This window comes from Muntiacus reevesi, chromosome 7, assembly GCF_963930625.1.
Source record: "Muntiacus reevesi chromosome 7, mMunRee1.1, whole genome shotgun sequence".
NCBI classification, from domain to species: Eukaryota; Metazoa; Chordata; class Mammalia; order Artiodactyla; family Cervidae; genus Muntiacus; species Muntiacus reevesi.
The window spans coordinates 1,200,394-1,220,929 of record NC_089255.1 but is presented as its reverse complement, the minus strand read 5'-3'; the positions used below and the strand labels follow the sequence as shown (position 1 = coordinate 1,220,929).

At 41.5% G+C, this 20,536-nt stretch overlaps 1 protein-coding gene across 2 annotated transcripts in view; it reads right to left on the bottom strand.

Annotated features, from left to right (window-relative positions):
- MCC (MCC regulator of WNT signaling pathway) overlaps positions 1 to 20,536 on the bottom strand; it is a 478,958-nt gene that overhangs the window by 336,832 nt on the left and 121,590 nt on the right. Inside the window, exon 3 of one of the 2 annotated variants that reach the window (XM_065940908.1) lies at positions 19,216 to 19,430. The exons of the other annotated variant lie outside the window; for it this stretch is intronic. Coding sequence (XP_065796980.1) covers positions 19,216 to 19,430 — 215 coding nt within the window. The remainder of the gene's footprint in view (positions 1 to 19,215; positions 19,431 to 20,536) is intronic. 2 annotated transcript variants of the gene reach the window in all.

Below are 20,536 nucleotides of genomic sequence, written 5' to 3'. Positions count from 1 at the left end.
TGCCAATAAGGTTGAGATCTCTGGGTTTCAAATGCATCTTTGATAGAGGCTTCTGACTGCATCGAAGTGTCAGGTGCATTCCTCGCCACATTTAATGCTAATCTCCCCTGTCATCTTGGTATAAATAACTACATAACCATGTCAGGAGGCCCCAACATAGATCCATCAGGAGTTTTAATTATTCTCCAGTGACACTGTCTTCTATAAAATCAGAGGAATGAAAACCTAGCCAGTGACTCTGCATGTGTGTGCATGGTGGCAGAGGCTCCCAACAGCCAGGGCAGCTACAAAGGAATAAGACCAAGAGCCCACACCCAGTCCAGGATGTGTCAGGCAGCACTGAGCTCTGAGACTGGTTGGGGGACGATTTCATGGTGGAAATGCTGGCAGTGTCTCCCTGTCCCCTGGGGGCACATAAATGATGCTTATAAGGTCAGAGGAAGACAAACCTGCCGTCAAACCTCAGCCTGCTGCATCCTCACTGCTTCCTCCCAGGCAACCTCTCCAATCCTCCAGTTCCTCATCTGTAAACAGGGATCACAACCATGTACATGGCAACAGGCTGTTGTGAGAATTAAGCAAGATAATGTATGCAAGGCACTTAACATGATACGTGTATCGTAAATGCTCAATAAATGTTAGCAACACTAAGAGAAACGCAGAGGAAGTCCCCGGTATGTTTGAGAGCACAGGCTGCTCCCAGAGTCTAGGTGCCCTTCCCCCGCCCATGACCTGGTGGGGGAATTCAAAGAGTATCTTACCTCCCTCCTGAATTTAACAGTAAACTTAGTGAACACTTAAAAATAAATGTAAAGGAACACAACTGCTTCAGATTTCACAAATCCAAGCACAACCCCCAGCAAATTCATTCAATACATAAAATGTATACATTTTAGTGTGCTTTGCTTTATTGCCCTTCAAAGAAACTGAAGGTTTTTTACAAACTGAAGGTTTGTGGCAACGAGTCTGTTGGTGTCACTTTTAGAAAAGAATTTGCTGCCTTCATTTCTATGTGTCACATTTTGGTAATTCTTGCAACATTTTAAACTTTTAAGTTATCATTATATGACTTATGGTGATCTGTGATCAGTGATCTTTGATGTTACTCCTTAGACCTCCTGAGGGCTCAGGTGATGGTTAGCATTTTTCAGCAATGAAGTATTTTTTTTTTTTTTCCAGGATGGGGAATACATGTAACTCCATGGCTGATTCATGTCAATGTATGACAAACCCCACTACAATATTGTGAAGTAATTAGCCTCCAATTAATAAAAATACATGAAAAAAAAAACAATGAAGTATTTTTTAATTAAGGTATATACATTGGTTTTTTATTCATAATGCTATTGTACACTTACCAGACTATTGTAAAGAGTAAAGATAATTTTTATATGCACTGGGAAAACAAAGCATTCATGCCATTCCCTTTATTTTGACATTTGCGTTACTGCAGCGGTCTGGGATTGCAATATCTGAGATTATGCCTATAAATTAAGGGACTCATATAATCCAGTGTTAGAGGCTTATTTTTTTCAAAGAAACAGTCCAACAACCAAAAATAATTAAAAATAAATCTAATCCTTTATTTAGGTTCCTCACATTCTATCAAAGGCAGATTCATAAATAATCCACTGACATTTCTGTGTCCCTTTGCTTTCCTCCTGAATTTCACTACACTCTTCAGCCACACTGGAACTTCTCTCTCTGCTGCCACAAGGCCGAGCGGCTCTACTAACTCTCAGCCCTCTCACCCAGCCCTGCTCTTGACTGCGCAGGTCAGCGTCGCCTCTCCCTACTGAGAGGCAGGTAGGAGAGGTAAAGCCTGGCTGAAATATGATTCTCCTCAGTGGGCAGTTCTGCAGACTCATATTAATGGTTGTTACCCCTGCATACACAAAATACAAGATGACCTCACTCTATCTTTCTTTCTCCTCATTCTTTTTTTTTAATTTATTATTTTATTTTGGCTACACTGAGTCTTTGTTGCAGTGTGTGGTCTTTCTCTAGTTGCAGTGCATAGGTTCTCTAGTTGTAGTGCTCGGACTTAGCTGCCCTGCAGCATGTGGGACCTTAAGTTCCCCGACCAGGAATCAAACCTGCGTCCCCTGCTTTGGAAGGCAGATTCTTAACTCCTGGATCATGCATGAAGTCCCTATTCTTCGTCACTCTTAATTCAAGACTTTATTTGAAAAGATGCAAAGATAGAAAACCTTACTACTCCAAATGAGAAATGTATGTTTCCTATCTCTCCTTCTCCCTGTGTTTAGAAAAGAAAAGGTTCATGAGATGGTCATTAATATAACTCTGCTATTAAAACTCCACTGAGATAAATCACTGGAAGAAGGATGGAAAAGAAACTACAAGGAATGATAGACAGGGTGCTGCTAAGCAGCTGATCTATTTTCATAAAGCACTTCAGACATAAATGGCATTTATATGATGTGAAGGAGCCTTCCCTCCCCTCCCCTAACGCAGGAAGGGCAGGGAGATGCAGACAGTGGTAAAGTCAGGTGTCTAGATATGGGGCCACTGCCCTCTAGTGTGTACTTTAAAATCTGTCAAATACTTTGATCCTAGGAAATTGGAAATCTTTACCCCAATGGCAGTAGGAAAACAGAATAAAGCGTGAACTCTTGTTGAACTACCCAGCAGAATCATTTTAAAATAACGTAAGTTATTAATAGTGAGACTTGATGGCTTCCAACCACCTTACTCTCTCTTCTCACACTCTTATCAGGCCCTAAAAATGGATTTATTGTTTTCAGTCCAATAGATGGCCTAGAGGACAGAAGAGATATTAAAAATTTGACAAACGGTGTGGCACAGACCCTGGCATCCAGAATAGATGCCTGTGTGATGCCAGCTGGCAGTGGTGCTGGGCCCCCAGGGCCGGCATCCACCCCTTAGAGGCTGAATCACTGGGAGGCAGGGGCCTCCTGAGAGGGGGCCAGGTAGCCAGGAGAGGCGTGGTCTGTCACAAAAGGATGCCAAGGTCTGAACAAGTGGCTGTCTAGACCAGAGTGTTCCGGCTGAACGGTAGCTCACAAGACAGACTAGAGGACATGAACGCATAGGAGCACCTAGCAGGGCAGAAGAGTGGCCCGGAGTCCAACAGCAAAGATGCTGAGGAGCGGTGCAGGCCCCGTCTCCTACAGCAGCTGCTTCTCTGCCAGTGGGAGGACACGTGGCCCGGAGCAGGGCAGGGGCGCGGTGGTGCCAGAGCAGGGCCAGCAGCTCCCCGTCTCCTCCTCTGTGCAACAGGAAGTAGGGAGTTTGATCCGGGCTTCCACCTCTCTTGAAGTGAGAGATTAGACTGGGTTTTTTTTTTCTAAGAGCCCTTTTATGTTTAGGTAGGAATTATTACCCTTTTTCACGATCCAGTTTTTTCCAAAAGAATCCTACACCCAAGCTTATTTACTATAGTTTCTAATGATATCTTTGAGACAGCTCCTAGCTCATAAAGCTGCTCAGTAAATGTCTCAAAATTTTCTTGAAAGACCTGATTTCTTCACAATTTTTACATTTCTGTTTCTAATTTATACCCCAAATTAATCTACTTGTAAGTAACTGTCAAAGATTTGCTTCTATCGCAGCACTGTTTATAATAGCCAGGACATGGAAGCAGCCTAGATGCCCATCAGCAGACGAATGGATAAGGAAGCTGTGGTACATATACACCATGGAATATTACTCAGCCGTTAAAAAGAATGTATTTGAATCAGTTCTAATGAGGTGGATGTAACTGGAGCCCATTATACAGAGTGAAGTAAGCCAGAAAGATAAAGAGCATTACAGCATACTAACACATATATATGGAATTTAGAAAGATGTTAATGATAACCCTATATGCAAAACAGAAAAAGAGACACAGAAGTACAGAACAGACTTTTGAACTCTGTGGGAGAAGGTGAGGGTGGGATGTTTCAAAAGAACAGCATGTATATTATCTATGGTGAAACAGATCACTAGCCCAGGTGGGATGCATGAGACGAGTGCTCGGGCCTGGTGCACTGGGAGGACCCAGAGGAGTCGGGTGGAGAGGGAGGTGGGAGTGGGGATCGGGATGGGGAATACGTGTAACTCTATGGCTGATTTGTGTCAATGTATGACAAAACCCACTGAAATGTTGTGAAGTAATTGGCCTCCAACTAATAAAATAAAATTTAATAAAAAAAAAAAAAAGATTTGCTTCTGATAATGACTGAGGGTAACAGCCATAACTGAGCATCTATTAATATCTACCTGAGACAGTGCATTAAACACTTTATATGCATTACCCATTTAATTCCCATGACAACCATATGAGGAAGGGATTGTTATTACTATTTTCCTTAATGCAGAGGCTAAAACAGGTTAAATGACTTGTCCAAAGTCATACTTAGGAGCACAATGGCTGTTGTTAAAGTTCACATCCTCAGATTCCTCTGAGAACAGAGAACCTCTCCAGGAAAAAAAAAAAATCCAGAACATAAACCACCAATCTTGTATTTGCAGATTTTATACTATTAATAGCAATACAATTAACAGCAACAATCCTTAAAAAGCATCTTCATTTTCATAAATACCTTTGTCAAATTTAAAGTTCTTCCCCAAAGAATACTAACATTTCAATATGATATCAGAACTTAATCTCAAATTTATGATTGCACCCTATTTTAGAGATTTGTGTATCTGTGAAGAATTAGAATACACCATAATAAATCATCTCTGTACAATTGTGGAAATCCCCCCAAAGGCAAATAAATATCCAAAGAAATCTTCCTTTCTCTTCCTTTTTGAAGAGCTTTGGGGGCATGTTCCATATGCTTTCACGCCACATACTTAACAAAGTGAAAGTGTTAGCTGCTCAGTTACGTCTGACTCTTTGTGATTCCGTGAACTGCAGCCTGCCAGGCCCCTCTGTCCATGGGATTCTCCAGGCAAGAATACTGGAGAATCGGAGAGCACAGTCATTCCCTACCCAAGTGGGTCTTCCCAACCCAAGTATCAAACCCAGGTGTCCTGCACTGTATGCAGGTTTGTTACCATCTAAGCCACAAGGGAAGCTAAAATGACAGAACTTTCCTGGTGGCTTTGTGGTAAAGAATCTGCCTGGAAAATGCAGGAAGTGGCTACTCACTCCAGTAAATCCCATGGACAGAGGAGTCTGGTGAGCTGAAGTCCATGGGGCCGCAAGAACTGGACATGACTTAGCAACTAAACCACCACTACCACAAATTGATGCTTGCCATTTACCTCTGTAAGAATCAAACTAGGAGCTTCTGTAGCTACTGACCTTCAACATCCCTTGAAAGGAGTTCAGGGTGGAGATCAGCAATGAGGCACTTTGTGCTCTGGGAAAAACTGGCAGAACAGGTGTTCAGATAGATATTTTCAGTAGATGATTTTATGAGCCCAATTCTCGCCTCTCCTCATATCTAGAAAAGCACTAAAAATCCTTCGTGGTGATGTATGCTCCTCATGACTGGCAGTAACCTTCACTAGACTACCAGAAACCTTCTGCAAAAAACATGTGCTTTATTGCATGTACCTTCACCAAAATCACATATATACTGACTCCCCACTTCCTCTTTGGGGCAGTTTCTCAGCGCTATCTGAAATGCTGTCTCCCAGACTATAGTCCTCATTTTGCCCCTAAAGGTGGCACTAGTGGTAAAGAACTCGCCTGCCAATGCAGGAGACATAAAGAGACCTGGGCTCGATCCCTGAGTTGGGAAGATCCCCTGGAGGAGGGCATGGAAACCCACTCCAGTATTCTTGCCTGGAGAATCCCCTGGACAGAAGAGCCTGGAGGGCTATAGCCCATGGGGTTGCAAAGAGTCGGACACAACTGAAGCGACTTAACACACACACACAACTTAATTACATCTCTCACATTGTGCATTTTTTCAGTTGACAGTAGCTTTGTATATATACCCAGCCTCTCCTCTATACTGATGGATTGAACAAACACGACTTGTTTATAAAACCTGACAGAGCTTGATGCTGTTAGTTCCAAGTATCCCTGGGGATATAATGAATTTCTTTGGAAATAAAGAATTCATAGGACTCTACATTTCCTCCTATGCCTTTACAGAAATTACCAGCTTCAGGACCTAGGATATGGGGGTAGGGCCATGTTGTGGGTTCTTTTTCTCTTAGATGGGAGGTGAGGTTGGTGGGGGTGGAGGTAAGATGGAAGGCAAAGAAGAATGGAAGACTTTGAAGTCCTATCACGGAAGTGAGAAAGGGAGAGTCAGTGAGAGACTGAACAGGCCTCGTCTAATCTAAACGTAACCACTGGGGCTGGTTTACACAGAAACCACCCCTGTAAAAGTGCTTCATTTGTCAACTCCTATCTACACAATTTTCACTAGCAGTAAACAAAAAATGATGGAGTGTTGAAATATAATTTTCAAAAAAGGAAAAACATGACTTTCATATAAGTATAGGACAAACATTTTTCTTAAGATATATTTAATTCATTGAGGAACCCAGAAGAATAAATCTGATTCATGGAAGGAGAACTCTAGAATAAGATCACAGTTAGTTAGAAAACTGGTTAATATCTCACAAGGGTAAATAAAATGTAACATTTGAGGTTATCTGATTCATGGAAGGAGAATGCTAGAATAAGATCACAGTTAGTTACAAAACTCGTTAATGTCTCAAAAAGGTAAATAAAATGTAACATTTGAGGTTATCTTTTCTGCTGAATAAAAATAATTTGCATCTCTACCAGGTAAAAAGCACTGATAATTCATAATTCATCAACCTTCTGCAAATTAACATCACATTTAAAGAGTCTGGACCCTAATTAACAGTTGAGGGAAGGCAATATAATTTTCCCTCTGCCTTCTGAATTCTTAGCTGAGGCACTATGATATAGGACAAATTAATGAGAAAAAAATAAAGAAGTTTATTAACATGTACAAAAAACAAGTTTATTAACTCATATGTACTTGAGACATATCCAGGGGAAAAAGAATACCTTCCAAGGTGGCTTAGAATTCAAGGTTAAATGCTATCTCAACAGGGAAAGGGTTGGGGAACGTAGGACTCTAAGAGGAGAATAAGTGGTTTTCAGGAAAGATGAAAAGGCCCTTAGAAGAATAGGTGGGAGGTATGATTGCTTGTGACAAAGTCTGTGAGGGTGTGGTGCTGACTCCTAATTCTCCTCTCCACTGATAGGAATCAATCTTCCCTGGTTGATGATAGAAATAAGAAGAGGATCTCTGACAACTGAGTTCTTTCTGGAAGATCAGTTTTTAGGCAGATAAGGGAAGTTCATGAACTCCTTATTGCCAAATTCAGACTTAAATTGAACAAAGTAGGGAAAACCACTGGACCATTCAGGTATGACCTAAATCAAATTCCTTACGATTATGCAGTGGAAGTGAGAAGTAGATTTAAGGGACTAGATCTGATAGACAGAGTGCCTGATGAACTACGGACAGGGATCAAGACCATCCCCAAGAAAAAGAAATGCAAAAAAGCAAAATGGCTGTCTGAGGAGGCCTTACAAATAGCTGTGAAAAGAAGAGAAGCAAAAAGCAAAGAAGAAAAGGAAAGATATTCCCATTTGAATGCAGAGTCCCAAAGAACAGGAAAGAGAGATAAGAAAGCCTTCCTCAGTTTTCAGTGCAAAGAAATAGAGGAAAACAACAGACTGGGAAAGACTAGAGATCTCTTCAAGAAAATCAGAGATACCAAGGACATTTCATGACCAGATGGGCTCAATAAAGGACAGAAATGGTATGGACCTAACAGAAGCAGAAGATATGAAGAAGAGGTGGCAAGAATACACAGAAGAACTGTACAAAAAAGATTTTCATGACTCAGATAATCACAATGGTGTGAGCACTCACCTAGAGCTAGACATCCTGGAATGTGAAGTCAAGTGGGCCATACGAAGCATCGCTACGAACAAAGCTAGTTCACTTCAATTTGGTTCAGTAGCTCTCTCATGTCCGAGTCTTTGCGACCCCATAAACTGCAACACAACAAGCCTCCCTGTCCATCACTAACTCCTGGAGTTTACCCACACTCATGTCCATTGAGTTGGTGATGCCACCTAACCATCTCATCCTCTGTTGTCCCCTTCTCCTCCTGCCTTCAATCTTTCCCAGCATCAGCGTCTTTTCAAATGAGTCAGCTCTTTGCATCAGGTGGCCAAAGTAATGGAGTTTCAGCTTCAACATCAGTCCTTCCAATGAATACTCAGGACTGATTTCCTTTGGGATGGACTGGTTGGTTCTCCTTGCAGTCCAAGGGACTCTCAAGAGTCTTCTCCAACACCACAGTTCAAAAGCATCAATTCTTCTGTGCTCAGCTTTTAGTGGAGGTGATGGAATTCCAGTTGAGCTATTTCAAATCCTGAAAGATGATGCTGTGAAAGTGTTGCACTCAATAGGCCAGCAAATTTGGAAAGCTCAGCAGTGGCCATAGGACTGGAAAAGGTCAATTTTCATTCCAACCCCAAAGAAAGGCAATGCCAAAGAATGCTCAAACTATTGCACAATTACACTCATCTCACACGCTAGTAAAGTAATGCTCAAAATTCTCCAAACCAGGCTTCAACAATATGTGAACTGTGAAATTCCAGATGTTCAAGCTGGTTTTAGAAAAGGCAGAGGATCCAGAGATCAAATTGCCAATATCTGTTTGATCATCGAAAATGCAAGAGAGTTCCAGAAAAACATCTATTTCTGCTTTATTGACTATGCCAAAGCCTTTGACTGTGTGGTTCACCACAAACTGAAAAATTCTTAAAGAGATAGAAATACCAGACCACCTGATCTGCCTCTTGAGAAACCTGTATGCAGATCAGGAAGCAACAGTTAGAATTGGACATGGAATAAGAGACTGGTTCCAAGCAGGAAAAGGAGTTTGTCAAGGCTGTATATTGTCACCCTGCTTATTTAACTTATATGCAGAGTGCATCATGTGAAATGCCAGGCTGGATGAAGCACAAGCTGGAATCAAGATAGACAAGAGAAACAGCAATAACCTCAGATATGCAGATGACATCACCCTTATGGCAGAAAGCGAAGAACTAAAGAGCCCCTTGATGAAAGTGAAAGAGAAGAGTGAAAAAGTTGGCTTAAAGCTCAACATTCAGAAAACTAAGATCATGGCATCTGGTCCCATCACTTCATGGCAAATAGATGGGGAAACAGTGGAAACAGTGACAGACTTTATTTTTTGGGGCTCCAAAATCACTGCAGATGGTGGTAGACTGCAGCCATGAAATTAAAAGACGCTTACTCCTTGGAAGAAAACTTATGACCAAGCTAGACAGCATATTAAAAAGCAGACACATAACTTTGCCAACAAAGGTACATCTAGTCAAGGCTTTCCAGTGGTCTTTCCAGTGGTCATGTGTGGATGTGAGAGTTGGACTATAAAGAAAGGTGAGAGCCGAAGAATTGACATTTTTGAAATGTGGTGCTGCAGAAGACTCTTGAGAGTCCCTTGGATTGCAAGGAGATCCAACCAGTCCATCCTAAAGGAAATCAGTCCTGAATATTCATTGGAAGGACTGATGCTGAAGCTGAAACTGCAATACTTTGGCCACCTGATGCAAAGAACTGACTCATTTGAAAAGACCCTGATACTGGGAAAGATTGAGGGCAGGAGGAGAAGGGGAGACAGAGGATGAGATGGTTGGATGGCATCACCAACTCGATGGACATGAGTTTGGGTAAATTCCGGGAGGTGGTGATGAACAGGGAGGCCTGACATGCTGCAGTCCATGGAGTCACAAGGAGTCGGACATGACTGAACGACTGAACTGAACTGAAGGGGGATTCAGAAAAAGTCTCTTCCTTGAATTTGCTGTTTTTCAAGTGCCTGCAGCTCCGAATAGTTAAAATACCCAAAGGGCATTTTATAGGGTGGCATGACCTGAACTCCCACAGTCATGTTTGAGGTGGTATATTCTGCTGCTTTTCACTCATAAATAGGAAGCCAAACAAGGATACATCTACTATAGCATCAGCTGATTTGCAGGGAGCCCTACTGTGACTTGGTAGGCGTAACCAGTAATGTTTCATTTCCAAATTTTTGATAAGTTTTTAAGAATTTTCAGACTCCTTGATGAATGATTTTGAAATCCAGCTTCAGTGAGTTGGAAATGACAATTCAAGATTCTGAAAAAAATTTTTCATCAAGTCCCACATTTCCAGACCCTTCCATAGCAACTCTTAAATATCCAATATTTCATTTGCACTGCCCTAAATTTCTAAAAATCTGAACATTGATAAACATGCCATAAAATTAAGAATTTCTTGTTCTTTGATTCTGAACAATGTCCAGAAGAGGGTGCTGGCAGAACAACCAGCCTTGCTCCAACCTCAAAGCCAGGACACATCCTCGTGACCAAAGGTTTCACTATGGTAATCCCAAATTTGTCAAGTATTGTAATGATCATAGCATGATGTTAGGATCATCAGCATCACACTAAATAATAATACAAAAGGAGAAGTGGAAAGTTCTTAAAAGTAAAAGCAACTCAGGGATACACAAAAAAATTGGTGAAAATCTTTTTATATGAGGGAAGACGTAGGATACAAAGAATCACTTTAACTTTTCATCATCTTTCTATATTGGTTCAAATACTTTATATCGTGTGCATGACTTCTTTTATAGTATAATCAGTCATAATATTAATCATTAGCAATTAATATCTTTCTTTATAAATATCAATACACCTGATAATGAATACTTAAAAAAAAAAACCAAACCACGAGACATGGCTGAAAGAATCTGTGGAGGAACTGATATTTTGTTCAGGAATTTATCAGTGTTGTAAGTAGAAAAGAAAATTTCAGCTGTGTTTTATGCCTTATAATACTTAAACATGTCACTACTCAGAATGAATATTATAATTTATACTTGCACTCTAACAGTACTCAGAATCTGTAACATTATAATTTATACTTGCCCTCTTATGAAATATAAATCTTTGGAGAGAAAAATCCATCAGAGAACAGGCAGTACATCTTTCCCATTGTATCTCTTCTTTGCTAAACTGAAGTGTCTCATTTTGTTTTGCTGATGGTTTTAGGAGCAGGGTGCAGATTGCCCTGGCAGTTTCTCTGCTGCTCTGCGATGTAAGTCATCTTAGCTAAGCTGGAACTGTGTTTCCCAAAGTTCTCTTTCTTATATAGTTCTGATGGCCATAAGAGACGCTCTGTGCAGACCAGAAGGTAGAAATGAAGAAGTCATATGCTTTATGCTCTGAAAGTTGTTGCTAGTCTGCAGCCTGCTTTACTTGGTGCATCAGACTTGTAGCAAATTCAGTTTCTCCAGGCCTCCTCCTTCAGTGTCTCTGAGTCCTGGGCCAGATGTGTGTGTGGTTCCTTGATAATGAGTGTCAGCTCTCCTGCAGGTCACCCACAGCACTGAAGTTGGAATGGTTCAGAGACACAACTGGGTCCCAGTTTGTCCTCAGGGGTCTCAATCTGTGCTTGTGCACTCCCATCTGTTCTCTATATCCAGCTTTCCTTCGTATCTGCTCATGTGCCAGGCCTATAGTTACTTTAGGCTCAACACAGATGAAGAATCAACAGCCTGCAGAGACTGTCCTACCTTTATTCTTTTTTGAAGTGTTCTTGATTTACAAAGTTGTGTTAATTTCTGCTTTACAGTAAAGTGATATAGTTTTATACATACATATATATGCGTTCTTTTTTATATTCTTTTCCATTATGGTTTATCTCAGGATATTGAATATAGTGGGGCTTCCCTGGTGGGTCAGATGGTAAAGAATTTGCCTGCAATGCAGGAGACCTGGGTTCAATCCCTGAGTTGGGAAGATCCCCTGGAGAAGGAAATGGCAACCCACTCCAGGATTCTTGCCTGGAGAATTCCATGGACAGAGGAGCCTGGCGGACTACAATCCATAGGGCTGCAAAGAGTCGGACATGACTGAGCAACTAAAATTTGACTTTCATTGAATATAGTTCCCTGTGCTATACAGTAGGACTTTGTTGGTTATCCATTCTATACATAGTAGTTTGTATCTGTTAATCCCAAACTTCCACTCCATTCTTCTCTCATCCCCTCTTTCTCTTAGCAAGCACAAGTCTGTTCTCCATGTCTGTTGAGTCATTTTCTGTAGATCCTTTATTCTATATCACAAGTAGTCATTCTGCTTCTCAGATAAAACTCTAATTGCTACAAGTTTCCATGTACAACATCACCTTGTTGGCTTTCCATTTTGAACAATGTGTTAAACCTCAAAGTTATAAGGTACACTGTGTTTGGCAGAAGGAGAAGAAGACAGGTATTTGGTAGCGGAAGAGAAGAAGGGATGCCTAGAAAGGTAAATGTTGTGCAGGATGTTCCCAGAAGTGTCTCAGTGTTAGAAGTGCCTGTGTGAGTTTATCACCTCTTATCTCCACATCCACCTTCCCTGGACATTTCTCCTCTGTCAGTAGGGACACTGGAGTGCTCCTGGGGGAAGAGGATGCGGATCCTGTTGCACTCTTCCCTGCTTCCTCTCGGGGTGGGTGGAGGTCAGCAGGACGTCCAGGGGCGCTCCCTGAGAGACTTCTCAGGGGGTTTTGCCCCTACTCTGGTGGGCAGTTTCCCAGGGGATTCCTCTGTGTGCACTTTCTTGGTGATGCCCCAGTGGGTGGCATCCCACAGTTGGGCTGACTGTCTGGAGGGCTGGCTTCCTGCTGCATCTCAGGGAACTTCTCTGCCATGCAGTGGGTACTAGCTACTCCATTTCAATGAAGTCTGAACCTCAGCACTGGGTAAAGGGAGGGCCCTCTTCCAAATATGTTTCTTCCTTGGGTATTCTGACTCAGTTTTAGAGGCAGTGACTTCTCTTCACATGTGGTATTCTTGGATTTACTAGATTTTCTTGATTCCTCAGTAGGTAATCACCTGCTTCTAGTTAATAATTTTTTACATTAAACTTTCCCTGTGTGAAATATGATGCATTTCCTATCTCTTAACTGGGCACTGATAAAATACCTTTTGATTTTTTTTTCCCCCCACACCATGTGGCTTGTGGACTCTTAGTTCCCCGACCAGGGATTGAACCTGTGCCCTCTGCAATGGAAGCATGAAGTCTAACCATTGGATCACCAGGGAATTCCCAAAATATCTTTTGCTCTTCATCGTTGTCATGCTCAGTTGTTTAGCGGTGTCCAACTCTTGAGACCCCATGGACTACCAGGCTTCTCTGTCTATGGAATTTTCCAGGCAAGAATACTGGAGTGGGTTGCCATTTCCTTCTCCAGAGGATCTTCACAACCCAGGGATTGAACCCATGTCTCTTGCATCTCCTGCACTGGCAGGAGGGTTCTTTACCACTAACACCACCTGTGAAGTCCTTTTGCTCTTAGTAGCTACTTAAAAAAGAACCCAAACCCCAGAATTTTATTAGTTCAAGATTTGTTTTAGAAAGAACACAAATTACTCTTATGTGGTTACATCAGTGAAGGGATTGCCCAAGTCTGCAATTTAGAGAGGCAATTTGCTTTCTTTGGCCACTTTTAAGAGGTATTTCTTGAACTGGGCTCCATGGACATGTGTAAGCAGACCTTAAGTCAATTGTTTCTATGAAACAAACCACCCTAAACACAATGGTTAAAATAATAATCTTTTGGGGGCTCTAGGGGGTAAAAAAAACCCAATAATCTTTTACAACTTCTCACATATTTGACAGGAAGACACCAAAGTCACATGACAAATGGTGAATATACAGGAAAGGATGAAGAACCGGGAGTCACAAAGAGTCAGACACGACTGAGCAAGGTCACTTTCACCACAAGGTCCAAGGCCATTATTAAAGACTTGTGAGTTTAAAACGTATTTTTAAATTTTGTATTTTCCACTAACAGTGGAATATCAGAAAGGGAATGTAAATAAACTATCCCTTTTAAAATCACATAAAAAATAGGAATAAACCTGACTAAGGAGATGAAAGATTTATATGCTGAGAACTACAAAACATTAATAAAGGAAATTTAAGATTATTCAAAGAAATTGAAGGATATCCCATGTTCTTGGACTGGAAGAATAAATATTGTTAAAATGGCCATACTATCCAAAGCAATCTACAGATTTAATGCAATCCCTACCAAATTACCCATGATATTTTTCACAGAACTAGAACAAATAATCCTATAATTTACATGGAACCATTAAAGACCCAGAACTGCCAAAGCAATCCTCAGGGAAAAGAAGAAGGGTAGAAGCATAACCCTCTCAGACATCAGGCAATACTACAAAGCTACAGTAATCAAAACGTTGTGGTACTGGCATAAGAAGAGATATATTGGTCAATGGAACAGAACAGGGAGCCCAGAAATAAACCCACACACCTACAATTAATCTTCAACAGACAAGGCAAGAATATACTATGGAGAAAAGACAGTCGCTTCAGCAAGTAGTATTGGGAAAGTTGGACAGTTGCATGTAAATCAATGAAGTTAGAACATTCCCTCACACCATAAACAAAAATAAACGTAAAATGGCTTAAAGGCTTAAACATAAGACCCGACACCCTAAAACTCCTAGAAGAGATCACAGGTAAAACATTCTCTGACACAAACTGTATCAATATTTTCTTAAGTCAGTCTCCCAAGGCAACAGAAACAAAAACAAAAACAAACAAACAGAACCAAAGCAAACTTACCAGGTTTTGAGTAGCACAGGAAACCACAAAGTGAAAATGAAAAGACAACCTACAGACTGGGAGAAAGTACTTGCAAATAATGTGACTTAATTAATTAATTAAGCAAGGCCTTAATTTCCAAAATATACAAACAGTTCATATAACTCAATAATTAAAAAACAAAAAACCCAATAGAAAAATGAGCGGGAGACCTAAACATTTCTCCAAAGAAGATATACAGAGATGATCAAAAGGCATATCAAAAGATGCTCCAAGCTGTTCATTATCAGAGAAATGCAAATCAAAACTACAATGAAGTGCCACTTTATACTAGTCAGCATGGTCAACATTAAGAAGTCTACAAATAACGAATTCTGGAGAGGATGTGGAGAAAAGGGAATCCTCCTACACTGTTGGTGGAAATGGAAGTTTGTACACCCACTATGGAAAACAGTATGGAGGGTCCTTAAAAAACTAAAAACACCATAAAAAGGAATGCATTTGAGTAAGTGCAAATGAGGTGGACGAACCTAGAGCCTATTATGCAGAGTGAAGTAAGTCAGAAAGAGAAAAACAAACATTGTATATTAACAAATATATGGAATCTAGAAAGATGGTAGTGATGAACCTATTTGCAGGGCAGCAATGGAGATGCAGGCATAGAGAACAGACTTATGGACATGGAAGGGGTAGGAAGGAAAGGGTGGGATGAATGGAGAGAGTAACATGGAAACACATACGCTACCATGTGTAAAAGAGATAGCCAATGGGAATCTGCTCTAAGGCTCAGGAACTCAAACCAGCGCTCTGTTACAACCTAGAGGGGTTGGATGGGGCGGGAGATGGAGGGAGGCTTATGAGGGAGGGGGCATATGTGTACCTATGGCTGATCCATGCTGATGTATGGCAGAAACCAACACAATATTATAATTATCCTTCGATTAGAATAAAAAAAAACCAAAACTTAAACATAGAGTTGCCATGTGATCCAGTAATGTCACTCTTATGCATATATCCAGAAAAGATGAAAACTTACTTCTCAAAGATTCATGCACCCCAGTGTTCATGCACTATTTACAATAGCCAAGACAAGGAAGCAACCTAAATGTCCATTGGCAGATGAATGAATAAAGATACAGTATACATACACAATGGAATATTACTCAGTCATAAAAAGGAATAAATTAATGCCACTTGCAGCCATATGGATGCAACTAGAGATTATGATGGTAAGCGAAGTAAGTCAGAAAGGGGAAGACAAATAGCATATGATATCACTTACATATGGAATCTAAAAGACAACACAAATGAACATATTTGTGAAGCAGATATAGAGTCACAGACATAGAGAACAGACTTATAGTTGCCAAGGAGGAAAGGGGTGGGGAAGGGATGGAGTGGAAGTTTGCGGTTAGCAGATACAGCATATACAGGACAGATAAACAAGAGAGCACAGGTAAGTATATTCAATATCCTGTGATAAACTAAAATAGGAAAGAGTATTAAAAAGAATATATGTTTATGTATGTATAACTGAATCACTTTGCTACACAGCAGAAACTAACACAACATTTTAAATCAACTATACTTCAATAAAACGTATGTTTTAAGTTATGTGTTTTCTTTTTCTGGCTGCACCAAACATCTTGTGTGATCTTAGTTCGCTGACCAGGGATTGAACCCTTGCCCCTTGCAGTGGAAGCATGGAGTACCAACCACTGGACCACCAGGCAATTCTTAAAAACTGTGCTTGTTCAAATCAGTGAGAAGATAAAGAACATAATCACTGTTACAGAGTTCAAGTGCCTACATTTTCGTTTTGGTCTGATTCTCACCAAGGATCACCTTAAGTAAGTGTGTACAATTTTATTTGTTCCTTTGTGGAATAACAACTTTTTTTAAAAAAGAAATGTATTCAATGTGTTCCCATGAATACCATTGAATACATCACCATCACTGATTCTGTGTTCATTATAAGCTTTTATAGACATATAACGTCAGTAAAAGAAATTTTCACATATTGAGGTATGGAGAACCCATCCTGGCTTAAACATGAGTAAACCTGAATTTTACGGCAACTAAAACAGACTGTGTTCTATCAAACATGCATTGTACATCTGCCTTAATTAATAAGGAACAAGGCCCATTGGCCAGAAGTAAAACATTTTTGTCCTGGGACACTAGTCCCAGTGCTCCCCCAGGTGCCAAGGCCATGACTGCTGTGTACATATGATCTCTTTTTTTGAAACCTCGAAGGAATGAATCCACAACTTGCTTAATGTTCTTTGTTCTGACAAGATATAAAACAGCTGAAAAGCCTGCTTCTCTGGACCAGTTCTTCAGAAGCTATCTGAGAGGCTGTTTTCTGGGCTATCGTCCTCAGCTGACTCAAATAAAACTTCTATTCCTATTATTGATTGTTTGTTGGTTATTTGTGCCAACAACATATATACAGGAAAGTGTGCGAACTGTAAATGTATAGGTCATGACATTTTTTTAACCACATCATGTGGCTTGTGGGCCTTTAGTTCCCCAAGCAGGTACTAAATTTGGGCCCTCAGCAGTCAGTGTGGAGTCCTAATCACTAGACCACCAGGGACTTCCAAGGTCATGACATTTAGTAAAACAAACACTCCTGCATGAGCTGGTGCTCAACATTTAAGGGAGTGCTTCTCAAACTAGCCTCTGGAGGGGCCCTTGCAGGTAGAGCTCCAGCAATTCCAAAGCTTCACCAATAATTCACAAAGAGAACCTGGGAGCTGAGCTGGCCTCTGACAGGACTGTAAAGAGAACAGACCGGAATGCAAGCAGTTACTGCAAAGGTTAAGATCAAGGTGCTGGGACTTCCCTGATGGCCTAGTGCTTAAGGCTCTGTGCCTCTACAGCAGGGTTGCGGGTTCAATCCCTGGAAGGCATATCCTTGGGGGGGCGGTTTGTAGGGGGTGGGTGGGGAAAGAATCACGGACATGAGCAGATTTCCTGCTGCTTGGCTAGTCTCCTGGGCACACAGGAAGGCAAGTTAGGATAGTCAATAAAGTAAAGTGAAGTCGCTCAGTCGTGTCCGGATCTTTGCACTGTGGTGGACTGTAGCCCACCACGCTCCTCCATCCAAGGGATTTTCCAGGCAGGAGTACTAGAGTGGGTTGCCATTTCCTTCTCCAGGGGATATTCCTGACCCAGGGATTGAACCCGGGTCTTCCGCATTGTAAGCAGATGCTTTACCGTCTGAGCCACCAGGGAAGTCCCAGGATACTCAATGGTTCTACTCAAATGCAACAAGAATGTCCTTAAAGGGACAATACAATGAGTATGGGTTCTTTTACAGATTTTACAAAACACAGTTACACCCTAGTAGTGACTGTGTGTGTGAGACTGTGTAGTTTTAATATATTTAAAATTTTTGTGAAAAGTTGCAAAGATGGAACCGAGAGTTGCCACACACTTCTCATTCAATTTCCCCCGTTATGAACGTCTTACATCATCATGATACAGTGGCACAATCCATGAATCAATACTGGTACACTGTTATTAACTAAAATCCATAATTCACCCAGATTTTCTTAGTTTGTACCCGATGTCCCAGCCAGGGTACCACATTATATTTAGTTGTCAGATCTTCTTAGGCTTCTCTTAGCTGTGACAGTTTCTCTTTCTCAAACTTTCCTTACTTTCGATATCCCTGACAATCTCAAGGGGTCAAGTTTATAGAATGTCTCTTAATTAGGATTTGTCTGATGATTGTACTTTAACTACTGCTGCATATTTAGGATTATTAGTGGCTTCAGACACGTCACCAAAAACGTCAGAATTAGAAAATATGCCTCAAACTTAAAAAGCTTGAAAACCACTGGTCGAACCTCAAAGCAGATTGTAAATATATATAAATGAAGTTGTCACAATGTTTATACCCCCTTTAGTTTCAAATTTCAGTTTCAAAAAACCCAGGTCCATTTATGGACCTTTCACACCATGGCTGGATAGCAACCTTAACTTATAAACTGTGTGCATGTAACCCTCAATAGAGCCCAGGCCATCGGCCACCCAGCCTCATTCCCAGCTCTACTTAAAGAGGAAGGCAACAGCTTTTCATTCAAGGGTCATTAAGGTAATAGTTCATCCTGAGGTAGAAAGGAAGTCCAAATTAAGCCTAATGAAATTCCAGTTTTCAACAGAGTATGTTTCTAAAGTACAAGCAGAAAGACTGATCAAACTTTCAAAGAAGTATTTTCTTTTTCAAACGAGTAAAGTCCAAATTAGGGAGCACAGAGGATTACACCCTATTAATCTGTAATGTCTGATACCAGAAAAGTGTTCTCATTAAGGTGAAGCCATTGTAGATATACTAGAAATTAAATCCGTACAAGGTACAGACTTAAAACACTTTTTAACCAATCACTCTGTTCTTAACAGTACGAGGGAAGTCACCAGTCATAAGCATTTGGAGCACTTAACAATCACTGGCAATGCTGGAGATGGTACAATTGCTTAGCTCAATATAAAGAGACAATACCTGATATGTCCTCTGGAGCTCAGAATTCAAATATGCAGATTGGCATCCACCCAGGCCTAAAGATGTGTTCTCTGAACCAGAAAGGACTCACCGTGTTGGCCAGCTCTAGGTAGCTTCCTCCTACAGAGTTGCCAAAGCGTGGGGACTGCGCGAGCAGCTTGCGGAGCACAGCAGCCTGCTGGTGCCAAGAGCTTCCCCCATACTCCAAAAGCTTCTGCAGGGCTGGCTGCCTCTGCAAGGCCGGGCCCTGGAGGTCCCTGGCTCCCGAGGCGTGCTCCCAGCTCTCCCTGGCCGCTGATAAGGCACCTAGGTCCAGAAGAGACAGCAGGGTGGGGGGGGGGGGGGGGAGATGTTTCCTGCGTTAGCCTGTGGGTGGCCAAGAGGCAACGATTTGGAAATCCATGCATCAGAACACATGTGGCGCCCGGCTGCACACTAAGCATTTTCCCTTTCAAAGTGACACATGGGGTGCCTGGAGATAAAAGCCGTTTCAGGCGAAGCATTTAGAAATAACTACCCAATGAACACGCACCTTCCCCTGGTCCAACAGAAATGTTTAGCGAAAAGCACTCATGAGCCGAAAAAAAGGGAAGCCTGATCACAGCTACAGCTGTCTGTGATTTAGTGTTCTGTCATCCTTTTCCCCACTTGAGCAGGAAGGAAGCAAGTGGGAAGATAGAAAGTTCAATACAGCATTTATCGTCATTTTCTGGTGTCAAAATACTCTTACCTGGAAGAAACTCCAGGCAGCTAGACTGCACTGCCATGTGGTCGTGCTCTCAGCAACAGAATGTGAGCACAAGTGACAAGCACAGCTTCAGAGCCTGGCTCATAAAACCCCGAGTGGGATTCTTCCTGCCCTCTGCCTCTGGCCGGGTTCCGATGGGCATGGCACCGTTAGAAGTTGCGTGGTACAGATGGCAAAGCCGCAGGACAGAAGATGCCTGGATCTGAGAACTACCTCCTGCAGCAGGGCTGTCTGCTGAGCCCAGGCACCGTTTTACCTTTATGTGATCAGGAAAAGAAAACTTCCTTTGTGTTGGATTCACCATATATTTTTGGTTTGTGAGAGGAATTAGGATTACATTAACTATCACAGCAGATTAGATCCTAATAAAAGATGCTAACCATTAGAACAACACAGCAAAGTACAGTGAAAAGTAAACCTAGAGAAGGTCTAACCCAACAGCCCTCATGAGGGATGGGGGATGCTCGGGTAAAGCTTACTGGAGGAGAAAGACTGATGCTTCAGTTGCTACTTTGCTAGAAAAAATTAGACTTGGGGCGATGCTTGCTTCTTTGTGTTTACTTCAGATTCAAAGTCCCTTGTGGGTGCAGCTGCCTGGTGGATCGTCGGTCACATGCATCTGTCTCAGCTGCAAGGAAAATGTGTTTTCCAGAGGCTGGGAAAT